Source organism: Zosterops lateralis (assembly GCF_965231275.1).
Source record: "Zosterops lateralis genome assembly, chromosome: 14".
Taxonomy (NCBI): Eukaryota; Metazoa; Chordata; class Aves; order Passeriformes; family Zosteropidae; genus Zosterops; species Zosterops lateralis.
This window is the reverse complement of record NC_139774.1, coordinates 10,198,756-10,221,156: the sequence shown is the minus strand read 5'-3', so window position 1 is coordinate 10,221,156 and position 22,401 is coordinate 10,198,756. Positions and strand designations below refer to the sequence as shown.

Genomic DNA, 22,401 nt, shown 5'->3' with positions numbered 1-22,401 from the left:
GAGCTCCTCAAACTCTGGGGCTTTATGCTTTATCAGCCCCTTCAATGAAAATTGATGCAGCTTTAGGGACAGGCATGGGAACTTCAGGGGATTTTCCACAGGTCATACAAAAATGCAGGTTCTGGAGGTGTCAGGGTTAAGTGTAAGGAAGCCAAAGGCTTCCCTGTCCCTTCCCCTTCCCAGTCCTCTGAATATCTGGACTGGCTAAACAAGGGTAGTGATGGGAGAAAGCAGCAGCCATAAACCAGCACCCACTCTCATCAGGATGTGACCATGACACCACCTTCATTTCCGCTTTTCCTTCTGCCATTCTCAGTCACAAGACCTTGATCCTCTGCAGTCTCATATAGGCAGATGCAGAAATCCTTTTCCCTTCCAAGCAGAAAAACTCATCCTGAACATTTTTTGGTAAAATAATTCAACCAGTGGGACCCACTTTCCAGGTCTTCTGCATTACAAACTGACACAGAGTACTGGGTATTACCAAAGGAGGGAACTGCTCAACATATTTGTAATTTCATTCACTGCAGAATAAGTGAATACCACTGTTTAAGGCAAGCCAAGTTAGAACTTAATCTGGTTCCATGTAGTTTTCTTCTATATATTATTTTCCTGCTTGCTGCCTTCTGAATTCTCATTAACCTTTCTGTCAGAACTGAATTAAACATGTCCTGTTAATTCAACATGTTTTTCAAGAAATCTGACATGTAGATGACAAATGCTCATGTAAAAAAAAAACAACAACCCTCTAGTTTAATGAAGCGCATAATAAGAACCACAAAATTCTAGTTTACAACACATTTTATTTCAGCTTTTCTACTCCAGTGAGATCAAAAGTGAGACTGTCTGGATAGCGTTGGCATCTGTCCCTAAGGGAGCAGAAGAAAAGGTCATGGACTTTGAAGAAATCTAAAGACTTGAAGAACTTCCTCTAAAGCTGAAGCATTTTGGTTATATCAATATGATATTCTATGGCATACGTATTTCCTAAATAAAACCCTTCCCAATTAACATACTCTTACCATAGGCCAGGGCAGTAAATTTCTCAAAAAAGTTTATAACTTTGTGTGCGTTTCTCATGAGAAGATGCAACCTTGATGCAATACAAGGTAAGGAATAAACATTTGTATTCAAGTAGGTTTTGAGAGAAATATTGCATGTTCTATAAACACCAGAAAATACTTGTTAATCCTTAAAAAAATCCCAAAGAAGTTTAATGGACTACTAGTGATTAATTGACTGATGTACTACATCTATTCTCCTAAATATTCTTTTGAAAAACATTCAGTAAGACAATTATGCAATAAAATTACCATTTATATGACTCCTTTCATCCATAAGGGCACCAAAATCCTGTGTACGTATAAAGGTATAAATACACAGTACTGCTCAAGTGCAGCCAATCCTGCAGCAGGAAATATCAAATGCTCTGCACCAGCAGAAAATATAATGGGATGTTTGAAAGGAGTGATGCTATTTAAATCCAGAGAGATGACAACACCCAATTAACCAGATAAGAGTACTAAACCTGCACTCAAATACAGTGTTTCTTTTAAGATAATTTGTTTATTTCCCAGCTGCTGAAAATTAAGCCTCATAAAGCAGCTTTGCTTTTTTTAGAAACCTCTCTTGACCAAGCAAAGTAGTGCTCAGACCCTGTATCAGATGCCCACAGATGCCCTGTCAGAATCCACTGCTTGCTTTACACATAAAACAACAAGCATGTCAACATTCTCCACAAACCCACAGTTTTCAGACTACTAAAGGGGTTCAAGTCTCATGCTTGTACCTGAATTAACCCAGCATGGCATTGAGTGGCACTAGGACTGGTAATAACACAATTGTCTCCTAGCAAAAGGAATGGTTGGAACCAAATGGTTTCAAGTTTGAAAAGCCCATGAGCCACAAATTCTGTGAAAGCAGCTACCAAGCCTTACAGCTGAATTGCTACAGGAGTTTTAGAAAAGTAAAACAGTTTTCCCCCTCTATGCCAACAGTTGCACATAATGAGCCACATAAACGGGTCAAAACTCCTCAGTTTTTCTCTGTTTTACATGCCAACTTAAAATCCAACAATTTTACTTTAAGAAAACCATAAAGTAGAACTGCAGTGTGGGTCATAGTCTGGATATTAGCAGAATCACTAAATATTAGAGCTAATATATTCTCAGTCTCCAGATGGCCACTGGGCAGATGAAGTTTATGGCATAAATCTTCTTATTTGCCAGTATAAATTCATCAAGCATGAGTGAAGCTTATTAGCAAAACTTAGATGTTATCTCCCAAAGAACTCTAAGGCTCCAGAAGATTAAAAATATTTTCCTGCCATGACAAGTACAATGACCTCATAAATATTAGTAGACCCTTTGGCACTGGAAAATGCCATCTACTCCTGCTTCTGTGTAATATTACAGGACTGAGCAATAAAGAACACAAGGATGTTGCTGCTAAAGTTTACCCCTATAGAGGGCTAAGGAAAACTGCAGTTTGAAGTCATATTTTTGTGCTTCAGAAGTCCATGAAAAACATTTGAAGAGTGCATTTACCCTTTTGAAGGAGATTCAGCCCATTAGACTAAGATGCTTTTTTCTAAAATATAAATAGCTCAAGAACCGAAAGATCTATCTAGATAATAAATGAGAATTTTTCACATAGTATCAAACAGCCAGTTATACACCATTGATATTTGAACTGCTTTTGTCAGCAAGAAATTTATTTAAACTCCCTTTGAAAGAGCTATTTCCTAGAATAACACAGCAAAGCTCTCATGTCTAGTAGGGAACATTTTGTTGACCAGTTGGTTACTCATTTATTGGTACGTGCACTTATCCCCCATTTATGTGAATGTTCCATTTGTTCCAAATGGCTGAGCTCAAAGCTGGTTGCAGCTGCTTGTGATGTTCCAGACAAAAACCTTCCTCTTTTCCCTCTCAAAGGTCTGCAGCATTCCTGACTGTCCTTAAATAGAACTCAGAAATTACATTTCTTAATGACAATTCATCACCCCTCCTGCAGACTGTAACACTATTTTAAATTCCTACTGAAGCCTCACCAAATTTGAAGTCAGAGATGACTGCTTTTTTTTGAAACCAGTTTCTTGAACTCTTCCATACGGAGCCTTGAAATTACTTCTCACAGTAGAAGAAAATCTGTGTGTGGCTTCTGCCACAATACCCAAAATGTCCAGAGGATGCCACTTGTGAAATGTAAGGACTTGAGGCATCTTTGCCGAAGTCCTGCTTTTACAGTTGAAACTCCAAGCTCAGCATTGGCGCCTGCTCAGAGGAGAGGGTGGGGAATTGGGTCCTAGAGGCAGCACTGGCCAAGCACTGCAAAGTGTCTTGGACAGACATTACAGACTTGCCTTTTTCACCTGGGTTTGGAAAGGGTCCAACCCCTCAAAGAACCAAGGAAGTGAGGCCAGTCCAGCTGATAACTGATTGCAGTTCAGAATTAATGCCCACAGTGCCCAAATGAGGTTTGATCTGCCCAACCTGCAGACATTTAATGCCTGAAACAGATGCTTAATTCTCAGGCTGGGTGTCTACATGATTCCCAAACTTCAGACTCATTTTCTCATAGCACTCCTTGTCTCTCTGCACAGGTGCCAGGGCCCCATTTGAAGCTTCACTTGCCATTTTAGCAGTGATATTTTTCCCTTGAACATAATGGAGACTGAGTATTTTGATAGAAGATAGAAGCATAAATTGACCTATTTAGCTGTTCACAATCAATAGGATGCATATATACAGATATTGAAGAATTAATTGTCTTAAAATGTTGAAAATAATCTAAATATTTTGACTGACAGTATTTGGTACACTGGCTGATGGCGCTGGGAGAAGAATATCTGAAATGAAGAGTTGCTTTAAATCACTCAATGACTGTAGAGTTCATCTTTGCAGCACCCACTCGTTTGCCCTGGAGAGCCTGGTAGGGGCTCTGAGCCTTTACTTCCATGGGGAGACATTTAACAAATCAGTGAGAATTGGCCTCCATCCTTCAGGAAAGGCATCAGTCCCTTCTCATTGTGACCACAGCTTGGACAGACAGATGGGTGAAAGCCTCACTGCCCTTACGTGTCCTCCTGGTCTCTCCGTTGTCTCATCTCAGCAGGGAGGGCTCCCCTAATCAAGGTGCTGAGAAGGAGACATGATCCGGATCATTTGGTTTAAAAATGAGATGAGAATGGGTGAACTGTGCTGTCAGAGTGGTGCTGAAGGATGACAGCAGCATGCAGAAGGCAACTGCAGCCCTGTGCATGGGAACAGCAAAGAAATCCATCCCCGAGCAATGCACTGGCTGATGGCTGGAAACTGAGGGGACGTGATGGATTTGCACAACTCCCTCAATAGAAAAACATTTAATTTAAGAAAGATTAGATTGTCACAATTGCCCCTGACAAGAGTGCCTGTCTAGCAAGGCCTTGAGCCTATATTTTGGGCTAGAACTGTGCTTTACCCAAGACCTTAAAAATATTCACAATACAGGCTGTCACCAGCGCTACATTTCCTTGTCACTCTTTAAAGTGTGACTGATTTGCCAAGATCAAGACTAAATTCATGATCAGTGGCAAGGGCACCCAATATGAATTATAAAACTGCCTTTCCTTCCGAGCCTCCTGGATATGCTAAGGAAAATGCTTTCCCTGCATTCATTGTTGCTTTTTATATCCGCAGCGTATCCTCTGTGTAATGATGCAGGACTGCTCGGCTCAACCCACAGTCCCTGCCTGGCTCCACAGCAAAGATGATGCTCAGCAAGAAGGAAGCATTTGGCTATTAGGTGTAAAACCTGTATTAAAAAATGTATTGATCTTATGGGCAAGTGTCTTGTGCCCTGAGATGAAATGAAAATAGAGATGGGGGTAGAAGTGGAGACAATTTTTTGACAATTTTTAACACTGAGGGAAGTGGCTGGTTGTTTAGTGCAGCTCTGAGGAGGCTGGGGCAGTGCCTGGGCAGACTCCATTTACAGATACAGAGCTCTGTTCAAAATAAATAGAGAAAAGAAAACCCAAGATCAGGAGGACTAGATGATAAGAGGGAGGAAGGAATAGGAAAGGACCATTCCTTTCTCTTCACCTTCCCAAAATCATGCAAGCAGAGGTGAAACTAAAGTCAATAAACAGACAAACTTAAATCATGCATCCAGAAGAGCCTGTGAAGTCAAAAGATTAGCTTTTTAAATTTCTAAAAGTGGCATCCTGGAGCTGAGCAGAAGCAGGGAAATGACTGTTGATACAGAGGAAACAGAAGGCTTGGAGCATATCAGACTTTGGGTGGCAACTGATTCTCCCCCAAACCCAGGATACGTCCCAAAGCTAAAGGTGTAAAATAAGGAAGGCAGAGAACAATGAACAGAAAACCCTAGACAGTGCTCCCAGCTCCTACAGTGACAGATAATGTCTTGAGCATATTAACAAAGCAATAAATCCCACAGAGTGATCTGCCACCCTTAAAGCACAGTGTATGCTTAGTCTTGAGGATTTTTGCCCAAGGGAAGAAAATACTGGAGTTCCAGTGTCAGCTTACATCTCAGATTCTCTTCCAAAGGTAGCTGTAAGTGGGTCACTCAATTACTGGTAGACTGTGAGATAAAATGCTGAAGTTGCAGAGTGTCTTCTCTGAAGAAGAATTAGATGGTGACACTTCAGATACTGATGAACTGGGTTTCACTAATCACATCACAGTGGAGATGACCGTGGGTAATGAAGAAAGCTCTCTTCTAAGTCACTTTTCAGAACTTTATAAGCTTTATAAGCTTCAGTGCTTTAAAGTCACAAGACTTACTCCAAGCTTTCACATTCTGTGCTGTGGGCTCACTCACACAGATGACATGGAAAAGCTTATGATAGTACATCACAGAAAAACACTAATTAAAAAGGCTTCACATTAAAAAAAATGGAAACAATGACACAAAGTAGATTTAGAGTTAATTTTTATATTAGTTGTAACAAGAAGAAAAATCCCACAACTTTACAGTAACTGTCTACTTACAGAAGAGAAATGCTCTAATTTAAACTAATAGAAAACCAGAATGAATGAGATTTAAGGTTGGAATACCAGGAAACTGTTGCTGACCATCATTCAAACACTATGTGCCATCAGCCTGTGGGGTTGTTCCACACAGACATAAATGAAGAATTCTTCCCACATGACTTTTCCAACCAATACAATTACTATTCTGGAGTCACAGGTTGCTCAAAACGACCTCCTATTATTTGCGGTTGTGATTTAGGTCTGAAAACTGTTCTAGTGGAATCAACAAAGCTGAAATTTAGATAGTAATGCCTAATTTATCACCACAGTAGAAACATGATGCACAATCACCTGTAAATCTACAAAGGTTTTTCACCCTTCACTCCTGAATTGCAGCTATTGCCTCATCTAAACCCCTGCATTATTCATACTTTTATCATTGCAGTGATCTGACAAAGCTGACTAAAAACCTAACAAAGTTCCTATCAACTTATTTTTCACCATCAGTGAGCAAATCTGTGGCAAATACCTCTGGGATCACGGAATTACCTTCATAATGGTGCATTGGGCACTTTTGGAGTCTCAGTTTATGGCTTCAAAGAATGGCCTTTGTGCCCCAAAAATCCTGATGGCCTTTCCTGCTGATTGCACAGAGCTAATTGATAATAGCAAGAGAACATCTCCTGCTACTATATTTTTTGATGTTGTGCTCTTAGCCACATGGAAGCTGTTTGCTGCAGATTATATTCAGGTATTCTTAATCCTAACCTCTTGTTGCACCCACCAATTTATATATTATTCATTTTACCAATCTAAAATTTATCAAATATTTCATTGTATTTGACAGCAAAAGCTCTCTCTGTGTATGACCACATGAGCTCACAACATTCTTGGTCCATAAACACCCTCTGAATTAATCTTTACCTGCCTTATTTCCTGTTTTCATTTCCCAAGGAACAGCTTCTTTTTATTTTTATAGACACTATATGGTCCAAAGAAACAGCTAAGTGAAAACATAATAGTTAACTGCCCTCAGCCTGCAGCCCATATCTTTTGGCATCACCAGGAACACTTAGAGCTGCAAGACTGGATTCAGTAGCTCCTGTAAGTAAAATTACTGCTGAAAGGAAAGTACACAAACATCTCTGAAGACTGAAGTGTCCCCACCTGACCCCTTAGTTAAGCACCAGCATCTACACAACAGCTTTAGCAAAAACACTGATATCCCATCAAAACCAAACAAAATGTGCAGTCAAAACCCAAAAAGGCTCGTGTGCCTTCCCTTGTGGATGGGTGCAGAGTCCCACTCCAGCTCTGATGCACAGATGGTGGGAATTCCAGGGTCTGGCAAGAGGAATTGGTTAAAGTCTGTTGGATTAGTCACACTGGCTACTTCCAGCAGGTCAAAATTCTTCTTCCTGAAGGTGTGAGGGCTGACACACCCCTGGCCATGGTGTGACACACACCTCACATGGTGGTGCCTCCTGCAGGAGCCCAAGTCTTCACTCTGTGTCCTGTTCACCCCATTTCATACCTGCCTGGTGACATGCTCTGCCTCCCAGTGCCATCACTTGGGAGAGCTGCCTCACAGAAAGCAAAATGTATGTCAAAATGTGAGTCTGAGTGCCTGCAGGCGATGTCATTCAGTCTGGAAGTATGAGATCAGGCCTATCAGAAAAGTGCTCAAACTAAATACAGCAGGATTTAGAACACGCTTTTAGATTTACGGAAAAGTGCACTCTTTAAATTACTGCTCTAGAATTTACTGGCTTAAAAAGAAAGACCTTAAGGCATCTCATCAAAGAGTTATATAACTCAAAAGGGTTTTCCTTGCTCAGTGTTGCTTGTGCAAGATAGATTTAAGTAATAAAACATGCTTCTGGCACTAACCCTTCTATACAGGCTTTATGATGACAGATTTCAGATTTGAAAATAGAGGTCTCTATACAGTCTAGCATTCATCTTCTATCCCCTTCCAAAAGCTTTCTCCTTTTCTACTGCCAATTTATTGTTTTGAACTGAAAAACTTTTGATACCAACTTCAGCAGGACTTGGTCATGATGTGCATCAGATGGTCCCAGGTTTGGTGCCCAGCTCAAACCAGACCATACCCCAGCCTAGTGAGGCACAGCAGCTGAAAGAGCCTTTCATTTCAGTCTCCCTGCAATTTAAATTGGCTACATCTGATCTGTAAATATCTTCAAACTTCACACAGTTTGTTGCAGCAATCCCCCCCTGGGTGGCAGATGCCTCTGACATATCTCTCTTGAGAATGTTAAACACAGAGACTTTAGAATTGGAATTTCTAGCAAACAGCTTTTCATTGGTGTGAAAGGCAAGAGAGTCTTGAAAATATTTGAAATTCAGAAGTTAAGAGGAAAAAAGTCCATTAAGAAGTTGAAGGCTTTATCTATAGGAGGCTTTTAAAATTTTATCTAATCTAATTGGTATTTAATAAGACAGGTTTTTTTCAAACAGTGCATCTACATTCCCCTGCAAGAACCCCTGTGAATGAAATTAATTATTTTGTACTTTCTGCAGATTTCAATTTTACATCTTTAGATATTCTGCTTGAAATGTGTAGATAGTCCTGGTGTTGCTTTTGCCTGGTAATGATGTCATTTCCACAGATAATTAATCCCATTGATTAATTGGATTTGTTACTTTTAGAGAGGCAGCTAAAAGAAGTAGGAACAATTGGGGCCAGTTTTATTCGTGAACTTCCATTTACAAGTCTGTTAGAGTTATGTCAAAATCAAAAAGTAGCCCAGAAAACCCAAGAACTGGCTGTTGATTATGTGTCAAAAAGTCTTGCAAGTTATTTATGCACTGAATCTTACCCAAAAGGTGGAAGTCCAGTACACATATCAAAACACGACTACGGGTTTGAGGACACCATTGGATTCAGGGGCTAAATAAATTATTATACACTTAATTCAAGATTTAAAATACTTTGGGACACAAACAGGTTTAACTTTTTATTTTAATGTTCTATTTATTTCACTGGAGGGTCCTCTCACTCTCATGTGTTACTGTTGGCTATAAAAATATAAAGATCTCCATCCTTGGATATCCTCTCACAGCAAAGCACTTGGCACCTGCACCTGCCCAAATTGAAGGTGCTGAGCCCTGCCCCAGCCTCCAAAGGGAGCTGCAATATGAGAGGAGAGCATCCCACAGGGTGCTGCTTCAAGGATGTCATTTTGTCTGGATCTGCTACTGGAAATCCAACTATGGGCTTCAAGTCTTCCAATGTGATCTCTACCTTAAGCTTGATGGAGAGAGAGAGAGAGAGAGAGAGCTACCCCAGCACATTTACAGCCAAAGCAGTTTTTACAGACATTATACTGTGTCATTCTAAGCCAGGGAGGTGTGAGAAAGATGTGCTTTACCACATGAGGGAGAAGGGCAGCTACTGACTTATTAAAATCAGCCAGATTCCACCTCTCCAGTCAGCTGGGACTGACATAACACTTCAGTTAGCCCAGGTACAATAGAGAAAAATAAACCCCAAAAGATTCACCTAAAGCCAAATACTAAATGGTGGCAGACAAAATGTATTACATGGTGTGATTACATGTCTTCATGAAAAGAAATTCTGCGTCTCAAGACGAAATATTAAGACTGCAGGCAAATTTTCAAGAGCCATGTGGTGCACAGCTGCAGTCAGACATGCAAGAATAGGACAAAAATATTCCCCTGCTGATTGAGCCCCATCAACAGTTTCAGTTCACCCCCAGGAACTCAGGCAGGGGTGGATATAATTTGCAGGAGAGACAATCCAGCAGGGAGAATTTGTGTGCTGCTGCTGCCATGTAGTGCCCCAGGACATGAGAACTGTTTGCACAGGTCCTGCAGGGTTAACTCTGCCAGGCTGGGCAGAAACCCAGATTAGAGCTGCATCTTACAAGGGTTTCCTGTCTTTTCTGTCCTACACAGGGACTGGAAGAGACAGCTTGAATAACATTGCCATCTCCCCTCTGAAAGCCTCTGCTATTCTATTAATAATGTCTTACATTTTAAAGCTCATTCTCATCATGCAAAGCAGATGAACACAGGGCTGTGGCTACATCACTCACTGAAAGAAGCCAGCATCATCCCCTTTCAGCTGCTGATCTTTCTAAAGGTTCTTACTGTGCCTGTGCCACCTAAAGAAACTTTTCTTTAAAAGACATTTTGGTCCTCTCTTTCCAGCATGTCACACTCATTTTAAAAAAGTTGGGGTTTTTTACCTGACAATGCAGGTTACCATAACTCTTTTGCTATATCTGCTCTAGCCAGCTGCAGAAATTCATACTGAGATCTCACAACCAGTGCTGCTGAAATCTAAACTCAGAAACTTCCATCTCTCCTTTATTTCCCTCCCTTTTCGTCAAGATCTCCTGCAAGAAAAAGTGAGTGCGGCCAGCTAGACCCAAAATGACCCACTTCATGTTCTTTTCTCAGTTTGAACAGGTAACAACAATGAAGGCATAACTTGTATTAGTCAGAAAATACCTACCACTCTCAAACACATGAAACAAAACATACACCATTTTCTCCTGGGAAAAACTATAAAAGTATATTTGCAGCAGAGACTGCTTATACTGGGAATACAATACAGCAAACTAGACGGATCACATTAAAAAATACAAATTCTTTCTCCTTACATACTTATTTCTATCTGTACCACATTAAGGTGGATAAAGTTAAGAGTATAGATCATTGGAGAACAATCCAAAGCATGTGGAAACAAAAGCTAAAAGGTATGACTACATGTATTTTGAATTTGCTTCTTTGCTCTCCTCTGTGTATGATAAAAGTATCCTGGATGAAGGGAATGGAACTAGTTGAGCTCTCTGTTCCTGTTTTGTGTAGCATTACCTCTGGGGAGAAAACCCCCAGCGAGTCAAAAAATTCCACTTGTATCATCTAATTGCCAGTGACTGGGCACAGGCCCAGTTTGTTTAGGTTTTTCTGCTTATAGTGAAATGGAGTCTAATTTTTCTATGAATTCATGTTCCCTTTGTCTTTCCCTTCCACTATAATATTCTCAGCATTGTTTTTTCTCCTTCCCACAGATCCTCTCCTAAGACCATGAGTCCAACATCACCTTTGACATCCCCTGCAATGTCTCCAGGTCCCCTCCACAACCAGAACTCCCTCCAGCCATTCCCTTTTCTTGGAAGGAGTAAACACTTCAAAACAGAGTACATGGGGGTATGGGGAGAGGGAAATGGAGAAGAGGATTGGAACAGCCCTTGAAGGGAAAAGACAAAGGCCTCTAGAAATGGCCCAATTCTTACAGTACAACCTAAAGGTAGCCTGGATGACTCCACCTTCTGATGATTTGGATCACTCCGTCCCACTTCCACCACTTCACTTTAACAAAACCCCAACAAACAAAACCAAACCCAACAGAAAAACCATACAGCCCACACCCCAACCTCCCCAGATCCACTCCCTATTTCTTCAGGAAGAAATGTCAACATGCAAGTTATCAAGTTATCCTTGCGCAGGTTCTCAGCTTGATTTCCAGCCCAGAGTGCAAATATTTTGAGGGTGAAGAGACATTTGTCTCTGAATTTTGCCTTAGATTCTGTGAAAGTTCAGAATACTGATTTTGATGAAAACTCTGGGAGCTCAGACTGACATTATACTATAAAATGCTTTCACTGGAAAATATGCACATCATTCTACTTGCAACAACTATCACAATATCTCCTCAATATTATGTGTATAATATCAATGTGATCTCTTTCTAACACCAACTGAACATATTTAATATGATAGAATTACTTTGTGCACAGCTATTTAATCCCACTTTAGTTGTGCATTTACACTGCACAGATTTTTTCAGCTATGAGAAATGTGTTCACTTAAGCACTTCATGCCACACTGACAAATCACTGAGTAATATCAACCCCAAGAAGTGTTTTCCAGTCCTGTTATACTACAGGGGCACATTTGAGCATGATGTGGAATATAAAGAAGATAATGATGAGATTTATGTGTGCAATGAAAACTATGTTCATTGCACCTCCCACACACTGTTTAAGAATTATGCCCCACAAAATCATTTAAAATAACTCATATTCTACACACTGTGAACATCTCATCTGAAAACTACTCCTCTGCCTGCTCTATTATAGAGGGACAACAGGCAGCTTACAAAGAACAAGCCTTGTGACTTGAGTTCCTCTAAGTTTCTAGTCTTTTCTTTTGAATACTAAAAATGCAAACCAGCCTGTATCATTCAAATAATCTAATTTTCCAAACTACCTACATTAACATACTGGCTGAAGCCAACTACAAATGCTTAAGGCTTTTGCCCTCAGAAGCATAACCTGACAGGGCAAATTTTATTATTTGCTCCATCCTTTATTACTGACACAGTAACTCAAAGTACACAAGTCACAGTCAACTCACTGCTGCTTCTTTCTGCCTGTGCTGCTGCTGTAATTTTAATGTAGAAGCTTATTAATAAGGACATTGTCTTCTGTCACTCGGTGCCGGCTCCTTCCACACATGTGAAAAGAAAAAGCCCCAAGTTCTGCTTTTATTTTAACATCTAATGCTCCCTCCTTTGGGATAATGTGCCCAAGCAAGTCATTGCTGGTGATATGTTTCCTCAACAAATACTTTTTATAAATCTAAGAAAACATTGGAAAGAGAATTAAAAATACACCCCCCTTCTGCCCCCTGTCCCGCTCCCCTCCCCCCCCCCCCCAAAAAAAAAATCAGCCACAAAATAACCAACTCCAGGAAAAAAACATAAACTTTTGGACGACCTAGAGAACTGATGCTCTAAATAAGACATTCACTCAATGTGTAAAATACAGCTGACAAGCCTACATCTTCCAGCCTGAAACAGGCCCAGAACTGCATTTTTCAAGATGCTAATAAGATTCAGTCTTATTTAATTCAGTAAGACTTCAGGACATATATTTAAACATATTCCATAGAAAAACATTGTTTTTCTGAGTTTTTTTGGAATAATGAGCAGCCAGCAGCAGGAGTGTTACATATTCACACTTCTAATTATTGGCAGCACTTACCTGAGTGCCTAAATAAAAACATTGTCCTCAACACTGCAGAAGTTGGTAAACAGGAAGGGGAAAAATCAGTGACATCCTAAACATAATTTCATCCTTCTGAATAAAGCATATGTGAACCAAACTCCCTGCAAGAAACTGCACTTCTTCAGCATTAACCCTTGCTATGGAATGAAAGTGGATGTATCATTTCCCTCTCTTTAAAGAAACAAAAACCCCACAAAACACCAAAACCAAAATGAAACCTAGATCTATATTAAAATTATTTCAGTATGCTAGAAATTGCCATAACAAAATCCCAAAATATTGTTGTTTGTGGATACCTTGGCCATGATATTTTAGACATGTATGACTCACCTTCACACACATCCTCCTAGTCCCTTCCTAGGGCTTTTTTTAAAATGTTTTTGTAACAACTAACAGGAAAATATGAGGAGCTGCATTATCACACAGCAGGTCTAATGAGGTTCTAGAGACACTTAGTGGGTAAATATGAATCTCATCTATTTAAGGAAGATACATTTAAATGAATTCTATAAATGAAGTCTTGTCAATTTAAATGACGACAATAGAAAAAAGCATAAAACTGTCCAAAAAGCAGACTTCTTCTTTTAAAATATATTTAAGGTTTATTGTGCTGTGTGAAACTCAAGACAACCAGGCCAAAATCCTGCAGCACTAAAAGACGAACATGTACACTTGCTTTAGAGAGCTTTGAGTATCATCAGAGCCATTTGGGAAAATGGGCTTGCACAGAATTTAAGGGAGCTGGATGTGAGAGAAGCAGCCCCTGCTGAAGCCTCACCTCTCCCTATCCCCCAGCAATGGGGGCTGTGGGTTGGAAACCTGAAGGTTGTTTTATTCTGCACAGGTTCTCACACTGCCTGTCCCAGCATGGTATTTATACATCACTGCTGCAGGTATATATTGAGAAGGATTTTTTAGGGAGTTTAGAGCTGGTTTTTTTCCATAGTCAAGTTACCAAAATAATATGAAGGAAGAATTACCACTTGCAGCAACCCACCTAACAGAGATGTTTAATTGTAATCTCCTCCAGAATCTTTAGGCATGACTTGATAATTAAAACATCCAACTCTGACAAGCCTTAATATGGCAAAATAACAGATCCAGGAACTAAAGAGAAAATATGGATTTAGAAACTGACACAGTATGTTAATCACAAAGAGCCCAGTCTGTGCAAAGATAAATTGTTCTGGACTGAGTAACGTTAGAATATGGAAAAACAAACTAAAAATATCTTTTCCCTGCTAGGCAAGGTTAGAGAAAGGAGATAAACATCAGCATACCCCAATTAGACCAGCTTGCTTAACTCATAGTTGCTAAAACTTGGACACACAACTTTGGATAAATTTTGGGTCCTGTCAGGGCCTTTTTTGCTCACTGACCCCAGCACAAATTAAAGCAGTGAAAATTTTAAGTAATCTGTCTTAAAAAAGATTACAGCAAGGAAGAACAAAACAAGGTTGTGATCCATTTTAATCTTTTCACCTGAATGCCTCCAATATTTCTCTGTCCTGCCTTTATGCAGGAGCAGAGATCACCAGGCTTCAGCAGGACCAAAGAATCCTCATTTCCTTCCAACACTGACCAGTGGCTTTAACAGAGCTTTAAGTAACCAGTTTCCAACAAAAGGAATCAGTATCTTCTTTGTAAGGGGGCTATTTAAGGGATTAAAAATACTCTTTTGTGTTGTTTTTTCCTTCCTTTGTTCATTTTTTTGTTGTCTTTTCCCCCCCAATCCATGTTTGTAGAACTGTTTTCATGAAGACTCTTCCTCCAAAGAGCAAAGGGATAGCAACAAGCAGTCTCTGAAAGAACATCACATCCTGGGCCACAGCAATTTCTCATTAATTCACAGGATCTCAAACCTGGCAATATGACAAAGCAGCCCTTACTCTGTAAAAAATTGCCCAGAGCTCTTCTCTTTCCCCCTCTATCTGTTGAGTCACTGCAGAAGCCTCTATTTTGGCTGCTCTCACAATTCATATTATGTCAGGTAAAAATCCTGGCAAACATGTATATATTCATGGGCTTTAGCTGGGGAGCTGTCACAGCAGCAGCAGCAGTGCACAGATGAGTGGTTATGCAGGGCTATTTTTTTCCCTGTTAGGATGTAAAATTGGTAGAGCATTGTTTGGGATTTTGAATTTACTCTCTGACACCACTGAAAAGCAAAAGCTTCTTCACTTCAACACAGAGCTAAATGGGATTTGAAAGGAAGCTCAGGAATTTGCAGAATTGAATGATTGTGTGAGCAGAGTTCAAAAGGGGTATTTCCCAGCGCCCTCAGAATTTAACAAAGGTTACCCCAGTCAGGGGAAAGCTCAGATCTTTGTCCTGGATTGTTAATTTGTGGCCAAGACACCCTTAAGAGGAATCACTGGAAAGACTGTAGGAGACAGAAAGCCATTTTTTTAGCATATTAATTGACCAAAAGAGAAATTCCATTCTTCAGGCATATGCAAAAATGCCCTTTACACTTAACTATCTTAAGACACTGGCATGGATTACAAGGTACAGAAGAATACAGATTTACCTTATTCTCAATTTGCTGCTCATTCCTAGAGACCATGCAGAGAAAAACACCACATGAACAACAGGATGTCTTCAGGATACACAGCACTTGATCAAAAAATATTGCTCACCTCATGCTTCAAGGCAAATAAACTGTGCAGCCCTGGATGCACAGCATAGAAATCTGCCTGTTTCGCCTTCTGAGAGACAAAATTTATAATTTAGGAGTTGATTATGCAATAACAACTTCACACAGCTTTTGGATTACACAACTAGAGTCGCCCCAGCCCAGAGCACAGGCTGGGGGAACATCTGCCTCGTGGGAATGCAGGAGCCAGATGTGCCAGAGTCAGAGCAGGGGATGTACAAAGGTACTGAACATCAGGCCAAATCTAGCTCTCCTGCAGTCCTCTGGAGTTTCCCAGTGGTTATTTGGGAGAATAAATTCAGTAGTGCTAAAAGCCTCATATCAGATGTATTGCTGCAGTTAGGAACCCCCTGCAATACATGGAGTCAAATAATGACAAAGGGATGAATATTGAAAATCTGCTACTAGAATAAGGAAGAAGTTACAATGCTGCAAATCTTTTTCTGCCGAAAGTTCATTCAGAATGGTCACATTCCATAAAATATATCAATTTCCACAAAGTGATATATGAAAGAATAATTTATTCTTGTACCTCCCACCAACAATCTTTAAAATGTATCCAGAGAGCAGATGCATAAGGATGACTTGATTTTCTTCCCCATGGAATTGTTTAATCATATCCTGTGATGTCTCACTTTCCTCTCCCTCACCTCCTCTCTTATTTCTGTAGTTTTCTCTTACAAAATCAGACCAAAGCTAAAAGTTAGCAAAGATTTTAACCTGACCCTTCATCTAACTGGGCACATAATAAGTCTTAATGCTTGCTGAGCCTTTGCTGAATATCTTGTTTTCCATCAGGAGAGGCCAAAGGTTGGCCACTGGGGTTGTTCAGCCTGAAGGAGACTCAAAGGTGACCTTATCACTCTCTACAACTCCCTGAAAGGTGGTTTTGGTCAGGTGGGGGTTGGTCTCTTTCTCCAGGCAGCAGCTGTCAGAATGAGAGGACACAGTCTCAAGCTGTGCCAAGGGGAATTTAGGTTGGATATTAGGAAAAAGTTTTTTACAGAAGGGATGATAAAGTATTGGAATGGCCTGCCTGGGGAGATGGTGGAGTCACCATCCCTGGATGTGATTAAACAAAGACTGGATGTGGCACTGGTGCCATGGTTTAGTTGAGGTGTTGGGGCATAAGTTGGTCTTGATGATCTTGAAAGTCTCTTCTGACCCAGTGATTCTGTGACTCTCAACAGTCAGACACTTTAACAAGTATTTGCTAATTGTGCTTCTGCATACAAAGCCCTCCTAATTAAATGCAGCAGCCTTCACATTGCACAGATTTAACTAATAGTACCTCATTATTTTGGTCGTTATTTTTTTCTTCTGTTTCAAGATAGTTGGAATTTTTTTCTAGTATATCCCTTAATATCAAATTTATTACCTAATGTTATGACAATAGGACATGATTTTTACATTTTCAAACAGAAAGAGACATGATCGTGGACTTAATGAGTTCACAATGATTTAATTAAAATTTGCAGAACAACAATGTACCTAATTAGAAACATAATAATTATGCCAATGTACCTTTCCATCTTTGAAGGGACCATTAGTCATTGAGGTGGTATGTTTTGTAATTTAAGATCATCCTAATTTTCATTTTCTGACTAGTTAAGTACAGTCATCGTCATGTTCAGGTAATTGCTTTATTAACAAGCTTAATTAAAGTTCCTGTAAAACTGACATCTACAAAGTTATTCTTCTTAATGTGTTGTTCACAAAAACATTAACTAATTACATCGAGCTCTTTATAGGGCTTACGTACCTCATAAGCTTAATTCATTAGTAAAGAGCTTTGAAAACTCTGTCTGTAATAACCTATGGAAGTGCTTTGTATTGTCACAATATTAAATAGAGCTGTTATACCCAGGAAAATTCTTTGTACAAAGTTATTATGTGAGAGATGGTGTATATTTTAAACCACCTGCATTTCAAGCACAAACTAGAAAAAAAAATCAGTGAAATCTTTGAGGAACCTCTTAAGAGTTCAAAGCTCACAGGAAAGGGTGGTTATTTATAAAATTTCCAGAAATACAAGCAACTTCTGCAGGTTCAAAAAACTAATTAAAACTAATTTTTCAGTTGCTGAAAACAGGGTACAGGAGCTGAGTACATCCAGGCCCCATCTGTGTTCAAATTTTGTCATGCAGAAGTGCTGAATTATTTGTGTAACTGAAGAATACCATTGCTTAGAAGAATTAGTTTGTCATCTGGAAAACAAAACCAGAACAATAAAAACCCCACCACACATTACAGCCTTATCAATTTTCACTTTAGTCCTTGTGCATAGCAGATGAAATAATCCAGATCAAGTTTTCAAGATTTCAGAAAAAGAACCAGAAAGTTTTAATGCCTAAAGGGTGGTGAGATTTTTTTAAGCAGTACAACTCCCACACATGAAGCTAAATCAACTTTAGAGCCATCAAAGTTCTCATTACCTTGTGTCTCCTATAGTTTAGGTGACATTTAAATCATAGTAACACAAGTTGTGGGCATGGAATTTTCATAATTTTTAGCATTTTACCATTTGTCTTTGTGTTGGAAATCAACACTACTGAGTATTTTCCAATGGAAGATTAAAAAGATGAAAGATACCTCTGACTAGCCCTCAATAAATTAGTTGTGGGCCTGAAGGGTTCCATGTCTTTGGTGGACCTGCAAGGCTGAGTTAAACATCCTGAACCTCTGTCTACACCAACCAGTAAGCTCAAAAATGGAGCTTTAGTCTGTATTTTGTTATTTTTTTCCCCCTATAACCCTTGAATTATTGATTTGGTTGACTTTCCCTGGTTTTGTGAAGAAATTCTTGCCTCTAGGTCTACAATGTTTCCTGAGAAACAGCTGGAATTATTCCAGGATCAAATGGCTAAAAAAGAGCCTGTGAGATGTACATTTAGTACATGTATATTTTCTTAATGTGAATTCCTGGGCATTTATTCACACACAAATTTCATCTGCATTTGATCAGTCAGTCACACTTCTGTTGTTTCTTTTCATTAATTTTTTTTCCTCAGGTAACAGTTCAAAGCATGGACAGGGCCAGCCCTGGCACAAACATTGCTGCTGCAGGATGGCAGCCCCAGGTCATCACTGAAACCCTTTGATGCTGTGCCAGGCCAGGAGGAGCTGGGAGCCCAAAGCCCATCTCCCACCTCAGCCCCTGCTGTGCCTGCAGGAGAGCCCAAACCCAATATACAGCTTCAGAAGATTTTTTCTCCCTGAAACTGAGTGGGTCTCTCCATTTTCTGTTTACAAGCTCAGCAAGAATGTGCCCATTTGCCCAGCCTGTCCCTGCATGTTCTCAATGCAGCAGATGCAGAGCCAGGGACCAACAAACACAGCCCAGCACAAAGCTGTGCCCACATTTGAGTCCATCTCATTGCCTTTCACAGTCAATACTAGAGCATCACAGCACTGCAGGGCCAGAAATAATACCTGCCAACAGCACTGGCATGTGAAAGAAAATTACTGAGAAAACTTTGATTTAGTGACTTGAAGGAACGAAGAAGGGATTACATTGTCTGGTGAATTCTCACAGTGAGTTTGAGGGAAGCAGTATGTTCTTTATGTAAAAGGTACCAGACACTCATAATCATTCCTTATCCTAATTACTAATATTCCTAATAAAAATGTTATTTGTTAGGACACTAACATATACTATTTTACTTTAATGCTCTCCCCTAAAGTATTATCAGCTCATTTACCAAAATTCATCTTAAAAAAAAAGAAAAAAAGAAAAAAAAAGAATTCTGCTAAGACAGGAGCAATTGATAGTAAAAGATACAATAAATAAAGATGAGACAAAGTTGTTTCAGAATAAATCTTTAAAAAATCTTTGGAAAAAAACCCCAAACCCAAACAGGCAACTTCTGGGAGGTGTCTCTTTGACAAACACATCAGCACCAGGAAATGTTTCATGTCCCCATTGTAGCTGCCAAGCTTACATCATAATCACAATAGCTTGGTGAATTTATAACATTGGCAGTATGTCTGATGAAAACCAGTTAGACCTTATGGCCAGAAACAGAGAAAGCCAAAAGCCCATTTGGAGCTAACAGAGATACAGGTAAAATGCACAGAAATGAGTTAATAAATAGCATGACATAATATGAAATGAAATCTATTTACTACAGAACATCTTATGGATTCAACAGTCAAGACAGAAGAAGTTATTTTTAAAATGAGCCCACCTCAGCTATAAAAACCAAAGCCAAATTACTGCAATGCACACTCCTAGAGAGTATTAAAGAGTAACTTGTTTAACAGGCAACATGTGGCCATTTTTCCTGCAGTCTGTGTGCACAGATGAGAGTTTCTGCTCTGATTTGCTCCTTCTGGCCATGCAAATCCTTCAGCCAGAACAGGAGAGAAGCTGAAATTACCAAGGCATGGCAGCATTTTAATATTTGTGTCCATTAATAAGTGGAGAATTCAAGATGCCCAGCTGAGAAAATAATGTAGCTGTTACAGCTGAGAATTTTTTTGCCTGATAGCTTTATCTTCCTGTTTGTTTGTTGGGTTGTTTTCTTTTTTTTTTTTTTTTTTGGTGAAGACTATTTTTGGACTTTAAATGGCAGTTTTACTGGCTGTCAAACATTACTTTGCATGCATGAAGATAAGAGAACCTTAAGGATATTCCCTTTCCAGTGCCTGAAGTGCTGTTTTTGGGACATGTATCCAAGGCATGGAAGGCTTTATTTGCTAATGGGAGATCTGGAATCCTGAATGGCTGTGAAGACATTTTCTTTTATTGAGTCAAGCCCTAAGGTGATCGTATTTTCAGTATAACAATGAGTCAATTTATCCCCACTGGGTTATGGGAGTTTTTTTATGGTACCATATATGCTGCATCTGGCACACAAGCCTGTTAAAACCACAGGCTAAATGAACTGTAATATGTCACCCATGCAGTCTAAGAAAAAAAGAAACAATTAAAAATAAATCCATCACTGAAGAATGATTCTGCTAAGTTTCATGATTTGGAGACCAAGTTAAAAAAAACAAAAACAAAAACCTACCCCCAAATCCTCTTTTCTAAACAAGCCAATCTCATCAAATAATCTTTTTTTTCAGTTGCATCACCAATATTAAAAGTATTTTGCTTCATTAGGAGAACAGGCTGTTTAGAGAAACATGAAACGGGAAAGTTATTTGTGACTTGTGATTTACCATTCTGATTTGCTGTTTATCAAATATGGAAAAGCCTGTGATGCTGTTTTACACCACAATGACACAGACTCCGAACTTAAGAAGGCTGAAAATGACTCCTTTATTTTTGGGATGTGTCTCCCTTTTATACTATTCTACACAGACCAGTCTGATTGGTGAAACAAAGACAAACCTCTTCACTGACATTGGTCAGACCAGAGGGACATCAAGAAGTCCCTCCTAGGAAAAGGAATGAAAACATAGGTACAGCTTACAAAAACATTTCTCTTGTTTATAAAAAAATTCCCTGGGTAAAGAATTCCAGAAAACCAAAACACCTCAGGCACAAAACCAGGGCTACAAGCTCACGTTTATCAGCACCTTTCACACGAAAAAGATATTCCTAGATAAATGAAGAGTGTAACTGAACACTGCCTAACAGTATTCAATAACAAGAGGTATTTGATCCCTCCCCACATCCCAGCTGAGGCCAGGGATGCTGCTGGAGCCGGGCCCCAGGCAGAGCTCACCTTGCTGGTGTAGGTGTGTCCATCGGAGCCGCAGACCGCGCTGGGATGGGCCCCGGGGCACGGCTTGCACTTGGCCATGTTGGCTGCCCCAGCCCAGTGCTTCTGGGGCAAGCTGCCTTTCTTCTGTCGAAGGCTGTAAAATAAAGACACATCACAGTTTTTGAAAAGTTTCTATTAAACAGAAGAATTAGAGCTTCTCTGAACAAAGCTGGATTTTCAGCACAGCATTAATTTAGAATCATTTCACTTGGAAAAGACCTTTAAGATCATCGAGCCCAACCATTAACCCAGCACTGACAAGTCTACTAAAACATAATTTAAAGCAAGTAAATTAAATACAGCTCCTAACAATGCTTTTATAATATGCCACATTACAGCCAGGCAATCTAAAAAGTCATAAATTGGTAGGCAGCCCTGGATTTATGGCTCTTGGTGGTTTCATTTAGATTTATAACTACAAACGATTTCACTTCAGAATACAGCATTTCTTGAGCCACACAGCATTTCTGGTGAGGCAGGCAACATTACACCAGGCTATATTCAGAGACATTTTCACCAGGCCTTCTCAGAGCTGCCAAACTATTGCTAAGGAAGCAATGATTTTAAAAGAAAATCCTTCAAAAACATTGCAATTTATACTGTGCTTATAACAATGTATAGAATCACTAAACACTTTTGTCACTGTAGAGGCAGGAGCCCTTTAGACAATGATCAGCTGAGGTTCTTAGATCAATCACAGCCCCCCAGGAATGCCATAAAGTCACAGAGAGCACCTCCAAATCCACCAGCGTGTGCCCCTGGGGAGTGACTGCAGTTGTGTTCAAGCCATAGAATACTCAATTATTGCATTAAAAATGTCTATGAAGAAAAACATCTGCCCCAAAAACTTGATTCTGACTAATGGGTTATTTTCCTGCCATAATGAACTACTTGACTGATAGGACATTGAGTAATTATCACCACCCTAATGCTGGAAGCTGATTAAAAGTTTGCTTTAGAAACCCCAATCCAGTGTTACAATGCAGATT

General features: G+C 39.7%; 1 protein-coding gene across 1 annotated transcript in view; it reads right to left on the bottom strand.

The window, feature by feature from the left end:
- The window catches only part of SPOCK1 (SPARC (osteonectin), cwcv and kazal like domains proteoglycan 1), a 272,287-nt gene that overhangs the window by 69,594 nt on the left and 180,292 nt on the right, over positions 1 to 22,401 (bottom strand). The window contains exon 5 of the mRNA XM_083871549.1: positions 21,374 to 21,506. Coding sequence (XP_083727675.1) covers positions 21,374 to 21,506 — 133 coding nt within the window. The remainder of the gene's footprint in view (positions 1 to 21,373; positions 21,507 to 22,401) is intronic.